This window comes from Equus przewalskii, chromosome 17 (genome assembly GCF_037783145.1).
Source record: "Equus przewalskii isolate Varuska chromosome 17, EquPr2, whole genome shotgun sequence".
Lineage (NCBI taxonomy): Eukaryota > Metazoa > Chordata > Mammalia > Perissodactyla > Equidae > Equus > Equus przewalskii.
The window spans coordinates 80,364,143-80,385,522 of NC_091847.1; the positions used below are offsets into that span (position 1 = coordinate 80,364,143).

The 21,380-nt window shown below is 44.2% G+C and overlaps 1 protein-coding gene across 1 annotated transcript in view; it reads right to left on the bottom strand.

Annotated features, from left to right (window-relative positions):
* Positions 1–21,380, bottom strand: part of KLF7 (KLF transcription factor 7) — an 81,815-nt gene that overhangs the window by 27,564 nt on the left and 32,871 nt on the right. Inside the window, exon 2 of the mRNA XM_070581789.1 lies at positions 12,861–13,491. Within this exon, the coding sequence (XP_070437890.1) occupies positions 12,861–13,491 (631 nt within the window). The remainder of the gene's footprint in view (positions 1–12,860; positions 13,492–21,380) is intronic.

Below are 21,380 nucleotides of genomic sequence, written 5' to 3' on the forward strand. Positions count from 1 at the left end.
TGATGCCATGTACACACCGTTACCTGAGACGGCGCCTCTCTCCCTGAGAACGCAAAACACTTCCCAGAGCTTTCCTCCCGGTGCCGGCGGGAACCAGACAGCGGGTGACCAGAAGTGCACACAAGGAGCACAGACAGTGCAGCACGGTTGCCCAGTAAAAGTTCTATTTTCCAACTGAAAACACTTATTCTCAGTCTTACTTCCACACTGACAGTCAACCTTCTCCTTGAAAACAAGGAAACAACTGTCATGATTTGATGAGGCTGCTGTACGTGACGGGCCAGATAGGAGACGGTCGTCAGTGCCCGGTCAGTGAGGCCCATTTCCTCCCCAAAAGCCTCCCTCCCACACACCAGCCAGAGCTCCTGGGATCCAAACCCCTGCCTCAGCAAGATGTCACACTCTTACAGGTCAGGAGCTTGCAGCAAGAGGGGAGGGCAGCGGCTTGCCAAGAGCCGCCTTCACGAACGTGAAATCTAGAAAGCCCGCGTCTCACAGAGATGTGGAGATCTCTCTCCCAACACAAGGGGGAAACAGGAGTAGCAAATTACGCCAGATGTATATTTAGACAATTTTCTCACAAAAGGGAAGGCAAGACCTGGCCGCTAGTCTCATAAGCACGAGGCCGCATTTCACAAGTCGTGCAGAGGAAGCCAAGAAGCAGCGAAGGGCAGCTGGTGGCACCAGGCCTGGGTTTCTCAACCTCGGCAAGGTGACGTTTGGGGCCCGATGGCTCTTGCTGGGGGGCTGTCCTGGGCACTTCCGTGCCCTCCACTTACCAGATGCCAGTAGCAAACCCCTCTCCTAGAGATGACAACGAAAAACATCTCCAGACATCGCCAAACGTCCCCCAAGGGGCAAGATCGGCCCAAGCTGAGAATTGCCGCATTAGGCAACTAATGACCTCACACGTGGGGAGAAGGGGGGGGCGAAAAGGTTTGTGGTCCATACAATGGCCGCTCCAGCCACTGAGAGAAGGCCCAACACCCCTCCAACGGTGGTGCGACTGTCATGTTCCTGCCTGAACCTCATTAGCCTCACAAGCTCCTGAAGGGCCAGGAAGTCCGGCAGAGCGGACCAGTCCCCACGGCGAGCAGGCGGCCCTGCGAGGCTGTGAGCCAGTGGCCGGCCGAAGGGCTGAGCGGCTGAAGCCAGCTCTGCTCCTCAAGCCAGGGCTGCCTCTGCCCCAGCGAAGGGGCACCTTTGTCTGCTTCACACAAAGGCTTACTATGGGCTCGCAGCAGCCCTGCTGGGCAGCCGGCAGCCATCAGCTTCCTCTTTTCCAGGGTTGTCAACTGATTCCCCTCATATAAGAGGCAGAAGCACTGTGTGGAGGTGAGATTTAGCAAATCAGGTTTCCACGACTGAGGAGAATGGAAAGGTCGGAGCAGCCACGGGGAATTTCTCTTTCCTCGGGCCCCACCGCTCGCCTGCACGCCCACTGTTGCTATAAACATGGAGACTGGAAAGAACAAACCTGCGCCCTCCCAGAAGGGCAGGAGGAGAGGAGGCTCGGACGTGTTGCTGGCGTTTGCTGCCTCCAGGGCTGACCGTGACGGCTCCAGCCCCTAAAGACCCTGCCTGGGCTTCTCGGGTCTTACCAGAGACTCGCGACATAGCCTGTGGGCGGGAGAGGGGCGTGCACAGGCCAAACACTCAGGACTTCTTTGGGCTTTTTGCCCCATATCCTGCTTCAGCCGACCCGGGACAATCCATCCTACACGTGGACAGTTGTTCATCCACAAAGAGTAAACAAACCCTCAAAACCACCCCTGCGCAAAGGCAGAATATGAAACTTGCCAAGCGATGGAGGAATGTTCCAACTTCTGGTGACTTCTCATAATCAAATGGCTAAGTCCTGTAATGGACAAATACTTCTGGCTGATTAACAACAGGCCCTTTTGATAGAGACAGCAGAAATAGTGCCACACCTGCTCTCTAGTTATCCTCTGACAATAAGCTTTTCTTTCTCAGTGTGAATGCTACTAATGGCTAGCTGGTTTCCTTAAGATCCATGGACCGCTGCAGTATTCTCTCCAGCATCCTAGCCTAGTTTGAAGTCTTCCACCTTTTCAAGGACACTTTAAGCAGAAATGATGTCACAGAGCCGATCCGATCGTGTAGAGCAGGGCTTGCTGCCCCGAGGAGGGCTCCCCTGTTCACTTTCGACAGGCGATGGCGGATCTCATTAGTATGGGAAACCACCAGCAGCCATTAGCGTCTAATAAGAGCTGCCTTTGCTAACTACTCCCGCACACAGTCACACACATGCTCCGAGTTTTCTCAATAAAACAGCTCCTTCCCAGGGGGATGAAGTTGCCTCTTCGAGGGGCCACGATTTACGTACACTTTCTCAACCACTTAAAGTGAAACCTCGTTGAAGCATCACTTCACTTCTGAGGAACCTTCCTCCCACACTTCCAGTGAGCATCTCGACAACGACGAAACAGAAACCTCTCCTTAAAAAGGCAATACCACTATACGGAAAGTAATTAGACTTCTTTTTAAATCACAAAACGGATTTTAGGTTTATTTTGTATCACACTTGGTCATTCACTATAAGGAAAGAAAATAAGATGGGCAAAACACACATGATTTCCGTGTAAATGCAATGTCTCACCAAAAAGTACTTGAGACGTGTACTGTGCACATCAGAGGAATGAAATTCAAAATGGAAAGTCATGGGACTAGAAGCTACCTTTCACTCCTTCTTAGTGAATAAATAGTTGGGAAAATCCCATAGTCAGTTTTAGTCCATTTTATTTCTTACTTTATACTCTGTATGATACCAAGAAGAATGGCTACAGAAGAATTCGGCCCATTTAAGAGAGAGACTGGCACTATCCTAAGATGTTAAAGATGCTGCTTTGTTACCAAGTCAGTGATTTTAATGTTTGTGCAAATTCTATTAGTGCCCATATCAAATATGGATGTGTAATAATCTGTCAGTTCTTTCTTAAGAAGACCACATCGGTCATTTAAATAACATCTTCAAATGTCTTGTTTCTTTTAAACTATATTCAAAAGGTATGCGGAGAAAAGACAGACTTCAAGATTCTGCTGTTTTCATAGCTAAAGGGTTTAGTTGAGAAAGCAGGAGGAGGGGACGCAGGTGCCAGACATTGTGTGGAATTTGCACTTATGCTCCATTAATTGCCAGCACATCTTCTTTCCCTTTTTTCTCCCCTCCCCCCAATTAAATCCCTCTGGAAAACAGCAGAGCAGCAGGCCCAGACTGGTACCCAGCAGCAACACCAGGAGCAGAAGTAGCCAATTAGCCTCCAGAATACAAAGAGGGGGGGAAAAAAAAAATGATGCAGTTACCTAGCAACCAGAAAGAGCAGAAACAGCTGTGTAGCAGGCCCAGGCTGGTACCCAGGCAGAAACAGGATAGCCAATTAGCACACTGTATTTAATGCTGATGTGGTTTCCTAGTAACAGGCTGTACAAGTCTGTCTGTTGCATTTTCTCCCTCCCTTCCTCACATTTTCCTCAATCACGCACACACAGTATTACTATTTGCCCTAATTACTGTTTCTCCACTGCTTCAAGCGGCCATTATTTTGTCCCCAGAGAAATTGGAAGAACTCAGAAAAAAATCTTCTGTAATGACAGTATTTAGTTTCAAATTCAGATTAGCTGTAAGTCTTGAGACACTAAACAACAACAACAAAGAATGAAAAAAAAAAAGCCAGCAAATCGCCTTCTGCCTAAATTTCTAAGGAACCTCCAGCACCTTTTCTACACGTGGGTGAAGCAAAAAATATTTAACAATGCATACTGTCATTTTGCCATACACTATGTTTTCAAATAGGGTGAATCCTCTGTGTACTTGAATTTATCCATATTGATTTTCTGACATTCTCTCCTGAACACTAGGAACGTAAAATGTCTTATTACCTATATCAGAGGAGGGAGATGTATCTTTTGTTGCTCTTTCTAAAATACCAATACTACTTTCAACAAGCTCATGACCAACTGAGAATTCAATGTGAAGAACCATTATTTCCTTTCTATAATAGAAGCTGAGTGTAGGCGGAGAGTGTACGTATCCCATAGTCAGGGGATTCAAACACCATGTTCTAAGTTCATAATCACAACAGTAAATTCCAGGCAGGTGACATTAAACCACACAAACACACAAAATGAAGACAGAAAACTTTTCAACGTGACCACTGCACAGCTACTCTACAACACTGCCTCCGGCATCTTGCCGCCCTTGTATTCTAGACTATGTGCCAGAGTCAACCTTTTGCTTGGGTTCTATTCATCAGGGCACAGAGAATATAATTCTACATTTTTTAGGGCATCCATTAGACTCCTAGAATCTCTCCCACTTAACACTGGCTTCAATATTGGAACAATCTATAGTCCTTTTTACAAAATTTCCCTGATATGAAACAACAAGGGCTCCAGAGGAAGATACTGGATACCATGGCACACCTAACCGGGCAATAGTCTACCCTGAAGGAAAAGGGCTTTCCCAACTGAGGATGGTTTCTGGCTCCCTGCCTGCAACAAAAGGATTGATTGCTTTTATCAATTTTAGTTCACCCAGTGAAATGGTTGAAACTATTCTATCCCAACAAACTTGGCATTTTTAAAACTTTACATCGTTTGCCTGAATATGCGTAATACAGCTTTACTTCACTGAATTCCACAAATTAACCATCAATTATAGTCATGGAAAGAGAATATATTCTGAAGGTAGAAACAACAAAGAACCCTAAGTGTATATTTTATGATACCAGATGAGTGGTTTATAATATAAAACGAGTTTTAAATTATAAATGCATTTTATTTTGCAAACAAACGAAAGAGGTCTAACCTGAAGGCAGGTAATTTTTTAAGGGAAGAAAGGAAAAGATGCAGGGTCCAAAAAGGAAGGGAATCTGACAAATAGGCTTGACTTGGGACAGAGCTGGGCCCCAAGCTCCCTGGCTTCCATCCCTAAAAGCTTACAGAGTCCAATCCTGGGTCAGTCCCCAACTCAATAAGCACAGACAATGAAGAAGAAGGTAAGGCAAACAGAAACGTGGGACAGACCATACTGCAGAGAGGTTATGCTCACTGCAGACACTCTTAAATAATTTAAGTGTTGTAACCTCCATTATATAAGCTAGTCAGGTCTTAACATTGGCGACCCAACAAGAGGACATTGTAGGAACAGGGAACAACTCCATGGTTGGTTGGCCAAATAACAGCCCATGAAAAAGTCACTAACTTTATTACTACGGATGGTCTTGCTTCTACTAACATTTAACTTAGTAACTGTCATGTCACTATACTACTTTAAAAAATAGTCGAAAAGAAGTTATTTTTAGAAAATGCAGAAAGCCCGGCAGCAGGGGAGAGGGAAAGGCTAGGAGGCGGGGATGTGGAACCTGCCCCAGCTTCCCTCGTGCCCGTCTCGTCCCCCTACCTGCCTGAAGGGTCCTGAAAGTCCATTAACTGTCTTCCAGGTCCCATTACACACACGCCCATGCTTCCATTTGCTTGTCAGAATTAAGTTCTTTGTATGAAAATGTTATTTCCTCATGATCCATTTTTAAGGTTTCAACTATAATTTCCACTAAATTCAAACTGGTTGTGTTTCAAAGAAAGATGCACCATTTTACAAATTTTTTTATCTGCCTTATAGCTTAACTAACATTTTTAAAGGATTATGCCAAAGTTTAAAAATAAAGGCATCTTTTTTTTATTATTACACATGACTTTCTTAAGCTCCTTTTTCCCCCTAATTCAAACAGAATCACTCCATTACTGTTTTAACTTCAAGGGACATAAGAAAAGTATTGCTCACCACCAATTAATTCTTCTAATACTGTCTTAGCCTGCACTTGTTACAAAGCTCCCTTTACCCTTCCTGCAACTTCTCAATATATGTGCAGGAAAACGTGATAAACAGTCATCACATTATTATTATAATAGGAACAGCTTCTGTACACATCTGTTTATTAATGGGGAGAGTTCTGGTTCAAGTTCACACTCGGCCTTCCCAAGTCCTTCCCTCCTCCGCACAGGCTCTCATCACCCTCCTTCTCTCCTCTCCAGCAAACAGAGCTGGCCTAACCTTCAAATCTTAGAATTTATAAAATTCTATTACTTCCACTGCCTTTTCTGAAATAAGGTTCCTTTTTTCTCTCCCCTCCTTCCTACCCCCAACCCATGTTCTATTCTCTTTTGAGATCAGCTTCCAAATAAAATGACTTTATGAAACTGTATCTCAGGCTTTTGCATCAAAAGTGAGGTCCTCAGAGATGGGAGACAGAATAGCATCAAGTATGCTGGGTGTTCAGTAAATATTGTTGATGATGAAATACGTAATAATTCCATGTTTTTTCTTTCTCCTCCATTCCTATTTTAACGTGTTTATTTACACTGTGACTACCACTTATCCACTAAGAGGACATCTGGAACAGGCATCCCATAAAGCAGGCATTTATTACCATATTATAATGATAAAATTAATGTGCTTGCTGTGTATATGTTGAGTGTAAGCCATTCTACCCAATATGTTTACCCAAATTTACCTTCATAGAGTGAAGATCAAGCACACTTTAAATTATCATGTGGTGAAGCTCCAAGGCGCTCCTGGATCATAGAATTCTCTGGTCAACTGTGTCCCAGCACCTCGTTCCCACTCCTTCTTTTCTAACTTTCTCTTTTTTTTTTTTTTTAAAGATTTCATTTTTTCCTTTTTCTCTCCAAAGCCCCCCGGTACATAGTTGTATATTCTTTGTTGTGGGTCCTTCTAGTTGTGGTATGTAGGACGCCGCCTCAGCGTGGTCTGATGAGCAGTGCCATGTCCACGCCCAGGATTCGAACCAACGAAACACTGGGCCGCCTGCAGTGGAGCGCCCGAACTTAACCACTCGGCCACGGGGCCAGCCCCGTCTAACTTTCTCTTAAGCCCTTGAATGTGCTAAATCCAGACGAGCAAACCCACCTTGTGAACTGACCAGTTGACCCCTGTTCTACTTCCCATCCCATAACTGGGGTTTAATGAGCTCCTGCCTCATCACATGGATGAACTTCATTAGCAGCCATGCGTCTCAGCATATTAAAGGCCCGTTAATATTATAAAATTGCCCTATTTCAGTTGCTATTGTATAAATTCAAAGAATTCTTACCCATGGTGCACAGGAGGTTGAAAGTGGTCGATGCGCCCCCTACAGTTCCAGACTGAGACATTCAATCTTATCCTGCTGATGTGCCTGACCTTGCATCAGGACTTCTATTTATACGAATTAGTGTATTATCACATTGGCATCATTTTAAAAGTTGAAGGGCATCAATAAACACTCTTCCTCTCTGGATCACCCGTGCTCCTCCGAGCACTGCGCAGACGCCCCTCTCAATCAAGGCTCTGCCCCCCTTCGGCACCTCCATCCTCGCAATGGCCCTTCCTCTCCCAATGGCTGCTCACTCAGGCACAGCGCCTGACATCTAGGGCCACTTAACACCTGTTTGTGGAATGACTAAATGAACAAACAAAGTAAAGAAGAAGCAAGACAATCTATCAAATAGGATGGAGTTCGGCCAGTGAAGGGTTGTGTGACCCAGGCTGAGCGTTGTCACGCTTCTGGTCCTCAGTTTCCCTGCATGTGATACTGCCTCCTTTCTTATTTCCCAGGGACAGAGCAGTAACATGTGTCATTTTAATGAGTGAAGTGGGACTCTTATAAGAAAGTTTCTCTTTAATCCTAAGGTGAAAAACTGGTTTAATAGTAATGACCATAATAATAGTAACTACAGCAGTAAAAATAATGGGCCTGGAAACAGAAGGCCATTCTCTCGTCATTTCCTTGTTCTGGTTCTTGGTCACTTGAAGAGGCAATATGTTAAAGGATCCTCCCAATTCTTATCTATTTAGAAGACACAAATAGTTTCCATTGTCAGTTGTACTTAAACCATAAGTTTCTCACTTCCTCTTAACAATGGGTTATTAAGAAAAATATCTATTTGACTTCTTTTCCCCTCATTACTCAGCATAGAAGTTAAGAGCTTGGACTGGAGCAATACAGTTTGGTTCAGATCCTGGCCCAGCCACCGAGGAGCTGTGTGATGAGGCAAGTTACTTGACCTCTCTGGGGCTCATTTTCCTCATCTGTGAAATAAGACTAGCACCTATGTCATTAGATTAATACGAGGATTAACAGGGTTAATATTTGTATAACACTTCGAACAATGCCTGGCACACAGCAAGGGCTTTAGAGGTATTTGTTGAATAAGTAAAACAAACTACATTTCAAACTTCAGAGAACTTTCAATATATGTATAAAATAAGCACTTTTGCTTGCCTCTTAAACAAGGCAGTTATCTTTTGGTTTATAATATTTTTAGCCACCTTTTCATTTGAAAACAAACCGTTTTCCTAAATCCTAATTAAACTTAGAGAGTGTGCCGTGTCTTCAGTCAATAAGACTGGCCCCAGAGCAGACAGAAAATGCTAAGTAACTTGCATACTTGTATTGCCTTTCCACCTGAAAAGCATCCCTTCAGGTCCTTTGTGCAAAATCTAGAATGTTCTATCACCACCCACGGATCAGGCTAAAGCAGCCCCATCTGTGGAGAGAAGCATCCAGGAAGCTCGGGAGCAAGCGCGGAGCCGTCTGCCTCCTCTGGGACCAACAACCGAAGACGTCCTTGCTGGCCTTTGACCTCTTCAGCAACACGGCTCACTGGCAACAGTTAAATGTGGACGTGCTTTTATGTGATTTTCCACGTGAGAAAAGTCTGCTCACTTAACACAAAGGACCCTTTCAATCACAGGCTTCTTTTTCTTCTCAGAAGTAGGATGGAGAAGAAATGTGGAAAATAATTCTTTCTCTTTTTGCATAGAAATGACTAACATTTTAACAAGCCGATTTTTGTTGAAAATTAGCATATTAAAGTGATTTTTTAAAAAACTTGAAAGTGGTTTCCCCTGCATCAAAATATAAAGATTATTTAGCTGACTCCAAGAAGCCAAGAAGATGAATAAAACTATTATCATAAGGGTTGAATTATTGAGACAGAAAAACATATTATACAAAGACAAGAAAACAGAGTGGGAGAGAAAGGTCTGTCATGGCTTGGCTGCTAAGGGACAGTCACTCGCTCGTGCCAGCAGTAAGTGCTCTCCCCAGTGAATAAACCATATGTCCATTTTTATCTGCTTCCTTTCACTAAGATCCTGCTCCTCCACAATATTTCCTTTGTTGCAGTCCCTGCTGCATCTTCTCCACCCCTAGCCTGGTTCCCCATCCTTGACTTCACTTCCTTGGGCAACCAGTATTTGAGCCCTAGCTACCAACTTGAACATCTGCTACCTGGAAAAAAAAAAAAACCATCTCATTGCCTAACATCCTCCAGGGAGAAAAGTTTGAAGGACTCAGCATCCTCAAAATACAGGCACAAGAGGGGGCGGGGAGGGGAGTATATCTTTTCTAGCTCGGTAAATTCCATCTATATAAAGATCAAATGAATAACACTTTAAACATTCTTCAATGCAAGCAAATCCACGTTACCAACAATGTGCTGTCTTTCTTATGTATAGACGGAGACCCACACATTTTAAGTTATTTCACTTTTGCAACTGTGTCTCCTTTTCAACATACTATCATACAGAAGAAATACAGCATACATATAACTCTAGAGAACAAAATGCCAATATTTTCCCTCTTTCTGTAGATAGCTTTCTCTCTTTTTTTTTCCTGTCCCAAAATGCTCCCCCAGCTGAAAGATAAGGAAATGCTTTCACCAAATTAGAGTGAGCCCTATGTTAAAATCGCTGCCCGAATCCCACCAGAGCACGCTTTGTTAACCTTCCTGTCCACACTCGGTCCTCAGCTCCCCTGCAACCACTCACCCCAGCAGACCCTCCAGACAGGTCCCCAGTGCCATCTACCTCCCGCGTTCACTAGTCCATTTCCTTTATGTGCTGCACTTAACGCGATTCCATCCTTCATGCCTTTTTCCTTATTCTTAGCTCATCCACGCCACATAAATTACTTTTGTCTTCAGTTCCCCATGTGCCCCATTTGCACCAATTCCAAATAAATACTTCTGGTTCTCATCCATTTAATCCAAATTAATTCATATTCCCTCTCCCATCCTCCGTCTCCACCTCTACCTCCCCTCTTAGCTGTTTCTCGTTCTTACAGACCTGCTTTCCCTCCGTGCTTGTCTCTGAGGAGGTTTTACAGGCAAAATGCTTCTGAAGGACGCCAGGCAGCTGCTCCCTGTGCTGTCCGAGGATAGCCGTGCCCTACAGGACTGCCGACCTCAACGGGCAACGCCTGCGTGTCCAGTTTCACCCTCCCCAACTGGTGTCCACAGCATCGTCAACTGAAAGCGTGGAGTCAGGAAAGGAAAGCTTCTCGCTTTGGGGGTATTCAACTTCGGCTAACTGCCATATTCCTAATTTACATAAAGCTGCTCTTTATGCCACCATCACTAACCAACATCAACACTGATAGTGAAACTACAACCAACTCCACTGCCTTTAACGAGCGCTTATGATCTGCCAGGTATTTCACACATATTTACTCATTTAATCTTCAAAACAATCTAGGAGGTAAACACCATCATCCCTATTTTACAAACAAGGAAACTGAGACTGGGGAAGATAAGTAAGCATCCAGGTCACACATCGGGGAGTCAGACAAGCCCAAGACCGCCTGGCTGCAGAGCCCCGCTCGGACGCCAGCAGGACTGCCTCTCCAAGAGCGCCCGGGGCCACCTTGAGTACGTCCCCTCGAGGAGTGGTCCTCCCCCTCAGTCCAACACAAGGCTGGCAGCTGCAGGAGCTGGGGAAGAGAATGAGCTCCACCTTGAGAGTCATTCTGAGTAGACAATGCCCCAAAAGCAGAGCACCACACAAGGCACCAGTCCTGAGAGTTATCCTGACACATCCGTTGGGAAGAGGGAAAGGAAGAAGAAGAAAAGGCTCTGGACGCCCCTCCCAAGAAAGAACCTCCGCTCCCCTGGCGTGGTCCAGCCTCCACGCAGGACGTGGCAGGTCTCAGCGTCAGTAATTCAGAAATGTGTCCACAGCCATAATTCCACACCGACAAAGCTCCACGCTCCTGCCTCGTCCTGCTTTCTCTGGCTTCCTGCAGGGCAGGCAATGAGTCACGACTGAAGCCTGGGAACACAGCAAGGTCTTGTCATTACTCTACTCACTGACCTCAGAAAGAAAGAAATAGAAATAAAAATGACCTTCAGGACAATGTCAGAGAGAGCAAGAGCCGACAACAGCAGGAAGCATTCGCCTTAATGTACGTGGAGTGGAGAACTCGAACCCAAACTCTGATGGGAAACCACTAGCAGAACTCTGTACATGAGCCCGGGGTTCAAGTATACATTAGTAGCCCTTCCCACGAAGCAAGCAAGAGCCAAGTGGGCCATGAAGTTCAGAACTGGAAGGCGATGTGATTATGTCCCATGCTGCCGGAGCAGGGTCAGGCCCCACCTCCCCCCAGAATAACTCTGAGGTTCCAACGGTGAGTTCTTCCAGTCACTTATTACACATCCTGCTTTAGGAAAGTTCTTCCGTACTGAACAAAGGCATTTCATGGGCCCCCAGAACATTAGAGCTGAAAGGGGCCTTAAGAGCCAGCCTGTTTGACAGATGTGGAAAATGAGGCCCAGGGATGGAGAGGGTCGCCCTCGAGGTCACAGAGCTAGTTAGTGGCAGAGTTAGAGGTGGGACCCAGGCTCCTGTCATTTTCCAGCCAGTGAACTTTGCACGGCATATTTCCTTGGGGGCACAGTCCACAAACTACCACAGAGCACCAGGAAGACAAGCAGCGATCCCAAAAATTACTCTCTCCACTCTCCTTGCTCAGATTCATTACCCATTTCTCTCCGACAACACTCATTCTGCCGCTTACACCTTTGGAGCTGTCCCCACTGGGCTTGCATAGTGCAAGCAGTGTGCAAAGCCAGGCAGGTGACCTGAGGCTCATTTAACAACCACCACTGGCAGCGACTGCTCCTAGGATGCTAGCCCCAAGAAAAGACACCAGCCCAAAGCTTCTACCTCCAGGCAGAGAACAAAGACCAGTTTCAAGGAAAATGCCAATCTCACTCTGTTCTCTGTGAACTCCACTCTTCCAAATCATCCCATTGCCCCAAAGATCAACGTGATCCTGGGAGTCACTGCAGAAGTCCTGAGCAAAATACACAGTCCCCGTTGGTCCCCATCCGCCCTTACCACACACACAGCAATGTAATCACTTTAGCAACTTCTCAGTAACAAGCTCATTAAAAAGCAATTCTGCCATCTCTCCATAAAGCACGCGCCAGAGAACAATGCCAATTAATTATAGAATGATCACATCTAATGAACTCTGAAACCCTCCTGCTGTTGGTGACTTTGATGAAAAATCAGGGATGCTGGGAAGAGTGGAGCGGGACACCCTGGCTACCTGTTAACTGTGAATTCTTTCAAATGCACCTCCTCAGGCTCCAGCACGGACCAACGCTGCAGAACTACGCTCACAAAACAAGGCAAAGTGTCAGGAAAGTGACAGTGCCTGCGTCACGTGCGGCCGTGAGCCGTGCGGCCGTGAGCCACACGACCAGAGCCCATCCAGGCATCCTCACAACCGTCTGATCTATGCTGGGTTGGCATTGGCTCTGAAGGTGTCTCACAGTCAGTGAGTGACAAACCCATGTCCTGTGCTCGGGACACCTGGAGATCTTAAAACAACAAGTGAGTCACTCTGCGTCCCCACCCAGACCCTCCTGCCTCTCTGTCACCTCCTAGTCAGAGTCGATGCCACTTCTCAGGACAGAGAGAAGCCCTTCCCACCACGAGGCTATGGGAGGAAAAGGAGGAGAAGCCACGTGCGGCCAACTCGCCCCGCTACCTGTGTGAGTCCTCTGGTGGGCCTTTAGGTGGGAGCTCTTTGTATAGACCTTCCGGCACCCGTTAAACTGACAGCGGTGGACTCTCTTCTTGTTTTCGGGGCACGTCTCAGCGCCTCCCCCTCCTTGTTCACTGTCGCTCTGTCCACTCTTAACTGTCCCAGCTGCCGCCACGGCTGCTGCCGCCGTTGCCACCCCTCCCACCTTTACCGAGCTGAGGGCAGCCTTCTTGGCCACCAGTTTCAACGTCACCGTGCCATCCACGGCTGAGAGAGTCTGTGAGGTTTTGACCAGATGGCGGCTGAGCTCAGGGGACGATGGGGGCGTTAATGAGGTCACTGCGTTGAGCTGGGCCTGGTTGACAGCTGTGTAGCTGTCTAGAGAAGAGCTGGTTGGCTGGAGGCTGAGGCAGGTCTCAGAGAGCAACTTGTCCCGAGAGAGCAAAATGTCCACTGCCGAGCTCTTCTCGCAGATGGTGGCTTCCACGGGGAGCAGCAGGGGGTCCAGGCGCCGGAAGCTTTCCTCGATGCACGGGGGAGGAGAGGCGTGGAGGAAACAGTCCAAGTCCTCGCCGAAGGTCTCGGAGATCCTCCTGGGCTCTGTCTGTAGGTAGCGTTCCAATTCAAGGCATGTCTGCAGAGGGGAAGGAAGGAGGGAGAGAAACAGCCATCAGAGGCAAAGAACACCAGGAGGCCACAGGTTGACAGGCAGAGGAGGAAGACACAGCAAGACACAGAGAACAGGTTCGTGGCCAGAATCTGAAATTCCCTTGTTGAAAGTTCTGACCTTGTTATTTATTCCCTGGATACTGGCAAAGCATTCATAAGGGTCACATCACAAGAGTTCAACGACTACAGTTGACGGGGAACTAGAAGCCCAAAAGGGTTCTCTCACACCATCAAGATCCCAGAGAACATTCAATGTTAAAATGATCTTTTGCCCCACAATCCAATTCGGCAGGTGAGATGTTTGGGGCACCCCTAGGAGTTCCCAAGTAGGCAAATGGAATCAGACAAGGTTTTCACACCAAGACAAGACTCCCCATGGTCCAGCTTCATTCTTCAAATAGACTTGAGCAAGTTACAAAAATAAGTCAATTTTCCAACTTGCTCTGAAGAACAAACCATGCCCACCCAAACTCAGAGATGACCTCAGCCACAATCAAGCTACAGCAAGCCCGGTCTTGGGCATGGATTCCCTCACCAGCAGGAATGGATATTGTTGTAAAGAACGCCTCTTATAAAACCTCTGATGCACGACAAAACCCCCATTGTTTACAGAAAATTATTCAAAATACAATTGCTACATATTTTGCAGCAAGGAGCATGAGTCCCATTATAATCATTTAACAGCTCTGACTACGCGATAAAAATCAGTTCAAACACAGCTAACTGACTTGTTAAAGATAGGACTCAATCTATTTCAACAAAAGTGTTCACCTGGTAAAGAATTAGAGAAAAAGAAGCAAAAAGTTCGGAGTATAAACAAATCTTCATCCATGGTGCTCATAAGTCTTTGTAAGATGGTGGAATAGTTTTTATGGCAAAAGTGGATATTTAAGTTTGTAGTCTAAAAGCTCTCCTCACCAAAAAATCCTACTCTTCCAGAATCTTGCATAAAATCATGGTGCGACTTCTGTGGTAATGGATCGTAACTAGTCTTTGGGTGGTAAACATGTAATCTACACAGAAATTGAAATAGATAACAATATACACCTGAAATTTATATAATGTTATAAACCAATGTTACTGCAATAAAAATAAATAAATAATAAAATCATGGTGCTAACTTACACCATCAGCTCAACGTGCTCTAACTTCTGGGCTTCAACAAAGAAACACTGACGGCAAATTTAAAATGGGACTAGCTCCTAATTTACTGCCTCCATAGACCTTCTATGTTTTCAACCAATGCTCTGATTCTAGGCTTTTATTCTGTTAAGAATATATTTTAATGATACACCTAGCTGTGTTGTATCTGTCAAGGGTTTTATTTTGGTGACATTTCAAAAGATTGGTTTTTAATCAGCCTCCTGGTAAAACTCTGCATTACTGAATAAGAAAACCAGATTTTTAACTATGAATCACCTTTGGGTCTCACTGTTGAATTTTCATAATATAAACTAATGAATGGTTCCAATCCTCATTCAACTCTCACGTCACAGTGTTCATTCAGCTGCTGTGTTCACAGCAAGGTACAAGGCTTTCTATGTGTTAGAAAGAGAAGACACAGTAATGGATCCATATGATGTAGATGCAGGATAAACAATTATAAGCGAAAAATGACATGAATTTACAAAGCAAAGCGACACCAAATACCACAATAATAAAGTGTGCTGGTAACTCAGAGGATGAGTGGACAATGAATGCTATACTCTATAATATGGAGGTATTAATCAAGGAAAGGCTATTGAAATGTAACTTTTTGATTCTATTTACTTCTTGATTACAGCTCTTGCTGAGCAGCTTCCCACCATTTTATATTTGAAACCGCCTTCTCAGGTCTAGAAATTTGCATTCTCCTCACTTGCCCCTTTTCTGAATTCCATATCTCAAAAATTCCCTTTCCTTTTTCCATCTCATTATTAGAAATTATCATCTACTTCTCTCCAATATTGAAACCCTCAGTCTCAGCTCCAGTCAATCCACTTTTAAATTATAAGATTCTGCTCCTGAAACCTCCCTTAAACCTCCCCTTCCCTCTTTAGGTTCACCTACCGAACACAGGGTCTGGCCTGGCACACCACAGATACAGAATGTCTGTCAAACAAAGATAACATCAACTGTACACCATTACTTTGATCATTCAACTCAACTCCACTCTACAAAAGCCATCTGATGACACCTTATCTTGGACCGTGCTGAGGCCAGCAATCTTGGAAATGACCACTAATACCTGTCTTCTGGAACACGACTATAACGCTTCTTTAGCTTTGCCCAAAGAGCAGGACCAGACCTTTGAGACGCAGATATGTTCCAGGTAAAACTCAGTGGAATCACGGATTATAAGAGGTCCTGGCGGCAGTTCCCACCCCACACGCGAGGACTACCTCACAGACCCGGTCACTCTCTCTGTGGGCAGAGTCCTTGTATGCCACATCCTTGTACACGTTTTCTAGCTCAAAGAGTTGAAAGTTATTAAGAAATTGTTAGGGAGCTGAGATCTCTTCATGTTCTGAGGAACTGAGATATTCTAAACACAATTATACACTCTTCTGGGAGGATTAAAAAATAACCAGCCCAGTATGCCCTAGTTTGATTCCCAGGAGCACATGGGTCACAGTAACAATCTAAGGATGGAGATACTTACCATCACTAACATGTGGGAAAATCTGGACCACTTAAGAGAGGCTATCACTTGCAACCGTAGTACAGGGCATTCTCACTCCGTCTGAGAATTAAACAAGAAGAGTCCCCAACAGGACGTGCTGGATAGCCCTATGGAATCATTAGGGAGTGATTTTTTTGTCTTGAGAAATCTACTTCTTGTGATATCTGCTAGAGTTGAAGCTTAGACAGAAGAGATTTTGTCAATCAGAAACTCACCAGGAGTGTTGGAGATTAAAATGTTAAGGATGAGGAGGACTTTAATGTTAGATTATTTCCAAGCCACAGAGAAAGTTTATCTCCAATGTTTTTGTTAAGTGATTGCAAGAACTCCCCTAAGAAATGCTTATAATATCTAGTCAGAATTTGAGGTACCTGTATTTACTCATAGATTTTAATATGTATGCATACACAGAGGTATCTATAGAAATAAATGTGTATATGCATATATGAGCATATACACATACATTTCCTAATCTGTCTATGGGAAGAGTCTGCAGGCAAAGACTTCCCAGTGGCAGCGAGCACACCAGGCACAGAGACCCTGGTTTCTAAAGATCATTATCCAATAAAGACAACCAGGGCTCCTTGGAGTAATAGTTGATTCAAAGGCTGGAGCAAAGAAAATAAAAGAGGAGCCTAGACTATCTTGTGGTACCAGAAGGTAAGGAAGTGCCCATGAAGTGCTCATAAAGTGACAGAGGTATTTAAACGTGAAGGGGCTCTCAATGGCCAAATCTGGACAATGTGAGCAACAAAAATGAATAATGATAATAAAGGATTATAACCCATGGAATAAAATTAATATCTATGAATTCTTAGTGATATAAATAAATGGTCGAATAAACAAACAGAGGAGAAGGGCCAGCTCCTCCTTACAGTAAAATTACAATTACTAAACATAAAAGGAATGATGGAAAGAGAAAATCATCTTCAGGCAAACAACAAACTAATAATGACTATAGGCAATAATCAGCAATAGATGTTAAAATTAGTAGATGAAAGTATAATGAGAAACAAGATATTCGCCTAGTCTCAAAATATCCTAACAAGATATTTATTAATTACAAAGACAAAAATAATAATTTTACAGTGGAGAAACCTTAACCACACAATCAAAGTCAGCAACACCAGTACTTACTGGTATCATGAACCCCTGATATGACAGGTAGAAAGGACACAGCATCATTCTGCGCCATTCCTGCCAAAACTACATAACCTCAGTCTAATCATGAGAAAACATCAGACCAATCCAAGCGAGGGCAAGTCTACAAAACAACTGGCCACTGTTTTTTTTTCTTTTTATGAAGTATGAAGCCCTAGTAGCTTTTTTACACATAAGTTTCAGGTATACAACATTATAATTCAATGTTTCAGGTGTCCAACATTATCATTCTGTATACACTACGAAGTGATCACTCCCAACAGTCTAGTTAGCTACTTGGTCAGGATTCTTTAAAGGTACCAAGGTCATGAAGAACAAAAGAAGATTGAGAAGCTGTCACAGATTGGACGAGACCAAGGATATACGACAACGAAGTGCACTGGATCCTGGATGAGAAAAAGGACATCGGTGGGAAAAATAATGCAATTCAAATAAAGCGTATAGATTAGTTAATGGTATTCTATCAGTGTTAACTTCCTGGCTCTTATCATTGTGCTGTGGTCATGTAACATCAGGGGAAGCTGAGCAAAGCGTGTACGGGACCTCTATGGACTATTTTTACAACTTTTCTGTAAATCAAAATAATTTCAATAAAAGAGAAAGAGAGAGAAAAAAGAAACACCCATCAGCACTAGCAGTGTCCCCAGATTGTAAAATTGGATGAAGAGTTCAAGCATTGGTCTGTCCCCCGGAACCAGAGATGTACTGTGTCCCAGTGACACTCTAGCTGGCAAACGGCAAATCCAGCCAGCACTGGTCAGCTTAATGACATCTGGTGCCTTGCCTTGGAGAAACGAGGCTTCACTCAGCCTGACCCAATGATGCAACTGGGCTTGAGGCATTGGATGAAGCTCTAGCCCCTCAAAACGCCACTGCAGTCATCCACAGGAAGGAAATGCACCCAAGTGCAAAGTGTTTTCTTATTATTTATGAGTCTCAGATGAGTGTTGTGAAGCACTCTGATATCGCAACTTTGAAATGCATGGCGGCTGCTTCTCCTAGTTTTCTAACAAACATCACCTGAAACTGGTTGTGAAGTGATGACCCAAAATCTTTTGCAATATTCTCTCCATTCTGTTCATAGTCTTATCATTTGCTGAAACATGCTTATTAAAAGTGATGATCCAGGGGCTGGCCCAGTGGTGTAGTGGTTAAGTTTGCGTGCTCTGCTTTGGCGGCCCAGGGTTTGTGGGTTCAGATCCCGGGTGCAGACCTACACACCACTTATTAAGCCATGCTGTGGTGGTGTCCCATATGCAAAAAATAGAGGAAGACTGGCACAGATGTTAGCTCAGGGCCAATCTTCCTCACCAAAAAAATTAAAAAACAAAGTGATAATCCAAGCAAGACCTAGTTGAAAAAAAGAAAAAATTCAAACCTATTACTGCCATGCCTACTACCTTCCAGGATAGCTTCCAAAGGCAGAAGCTGACAGAGAACAGGATAACCCAAGTCTTGTAGCACAAATGAAGTTCACCAAATTTTATGGCATCAAGAAATATAAGAGAAATTTGGTCATATATGGGCATGATGATGCCAAGGTTACTAAATGGCTTTTGTTCAACCTGTCCTTATCTCATTACAAATTACATGAAACTTGCCAGTCAGGATTGCAAACATCTGTAGGCACTTTGACATTTCCCCTACAACCCCCACCGTGCAAAGGGCTTCCTTCACCATTTTTCCTCTTTACTTTCCCTTATGCCCATATGTTTGACAGAGTCTTCCATCTTCTTTCCCACTAATCATTCTCTCAAAGTTCAACATAAAGTCTATCTCTTTCAGGAAGCCTGCTCTAGAAAAAATGGAGTTCAGAAGACATGCTGACTGCCAAGTGGTGAAAGGCACGCCTCCTCAGTCCTGGATAATTAAACAGTTAACTCCACAAGGAGTCTACCAGTCCACAGACTGGCGGTATGTCTGGTTTATAAAGATTATGATTTCCTTACCAGCAATGACAAGATTGTTCATACCACATGGATTCTCAAACGATACCCACTTAGAGCTAAACTTCTCCCTCTGTTCTCTCAGAGGGCAGAGATGTCTGAGTGCTTGAAGTAGAGTTGTAAAAGGTAGAACTTTCTGAAAAATGAGCTGGAATCACCTCACGACCTCCATCCATCACCACCACCATGACTCCATCCATGTTCAGCTGGGGCAGACACTATTCCAGGCTCCTCAATGGCATCCACGTAAAACCAAGTGTTTACAACATAAAAAGTTCTAGTGTTTATTTCTGCGTTTTTTAATTTGAACGTAAGACAAAGCCATTGGTCCAATATTTTTGCCACCACTCAATAACTGTGTCACTATGAGAAATTATTTGGATCCGCGTATAATTGAATTGGTGAGTCAAAAAATATATAAATAAAAGAAATTGCATTTTGGTAACGATTTTTTTCTGGAATAATATAGAGTCATTGAAATAAAATGCCACCTACTGCTACCTGTGTCTGTATTCAATTATCAGTCATTTGTGGTCCCTTTAGTCAAGTGCCCTTAATCCCAGTATTCCACCTATTTCACTCACCTAAAAGATCCAAGAGTCAAAAGTACAAAGAGATAAAACAAACTGAGGAGAGAACAAAGATGAAGAACACAGGGCGATACAGCTTTGCACTTTTCGGAAACCTGCAAAGTCACGCTTCCCCTGAGATGAGACCTTGACCTGATGATGGTGATGGGGATGAGGATGATGAGGATGCTCCCAGCGAGGAGGAGGGGAACCCTCGTTCCCAGAAAGAATGATCCCCAGGTAACTCACACGCAGGTGAGCTGCACTGGGCTGCCCTTGGGAGCCCCTTTCTGACATTTATTATGTGTGGTTTTGTCACGTGCTATTAACCATGGTGCCACGGTCCCCACAGGGTCTACAGTACAGAAACAGGGAGACAAGTCTCTTACCTTTCTCCTGGGAATGTCCACAGCTTAATTACGTTTTTGTGCTTTGAAATCTTCACACACACCCCAGAATGGAAATTCAAAGTGACACAAAACAAACTACTGATAGTTGTATAATTTGAGCTTCTTTTTTAAAGAGATCTTCTAAAATACTCATTCCTTTCTAACTTATCATTACATATGCTTATACTTCACACTTTTTAGCAAAATCTTTATTCTTCTGACTCGTGAAACCAATTTGAAAGACTCTATAGGATTGCAAAGATTGATATTTATGGGAACTTTGTGATTTTTTTTCCCTTCAAAGGATGATATGATGTAATGGTTCTGACACATTTCTAGTCTTTCAAAATTGGGTCAGAGTTGAAAGAAGAGAAGGATGTGGGAATCATGGTACCATTTATCTCAGGGGCTGGAGGAGGGGAAAGGAGCACCACGATTAATAAACTCGGTATGCCCGCGGGAGAACCTCATCACCACGCATGGGAAGTCTGTGCCGACCTTCCTGGGTTCCAACCCTTCAAAGCCGGTGTGAGGAGGAGACTCTGACCTTGACCCTAATTCATGGCAGAGAGGATGTACACAACAGCAACGAGAACCAAGCTTTAACACCTAGAAAGTGATTCCTATGAAGATTTTAAACAAACATTCACTTTTGCTCGACTCTCCTGGCCAGATAACATTAGGGTAGAAGGTTAAAGAGAGAATGAATTTTGTCTAGAAAATGTAGGCAGGCAAGTGTATGGTGTAAGCAAAAATCTCTTACTGTATTTCTTAGCTATTAGGTTAAAAAAAAAAAAGAAAGAAAGAAAACCACATCAATGGCACACCCAGAGGTACCACAGTATTACACGCCCCCACCAGAACTGCGGGGCCCCACAGAGTCACCACAGCGCCATACCCAACCAGCGGAAGGTCACGTTCCTGCCCACTGTTTCTTATGCCAACTGGCTGCTGGAGCTGAAAACAAATATTTCCCTCTAGTAATCTGTAAATTCTGAGAGACAATGCTGTGAAAATTAATTGAATTCTAAACAAACGTGAAAGTTCAGAAATTTCTATGGAAACCTCTCCAGTGTTTCTCCTCCCCAAACTATTTTCAACATATGAAGAAAATATTTGTCTGTGTA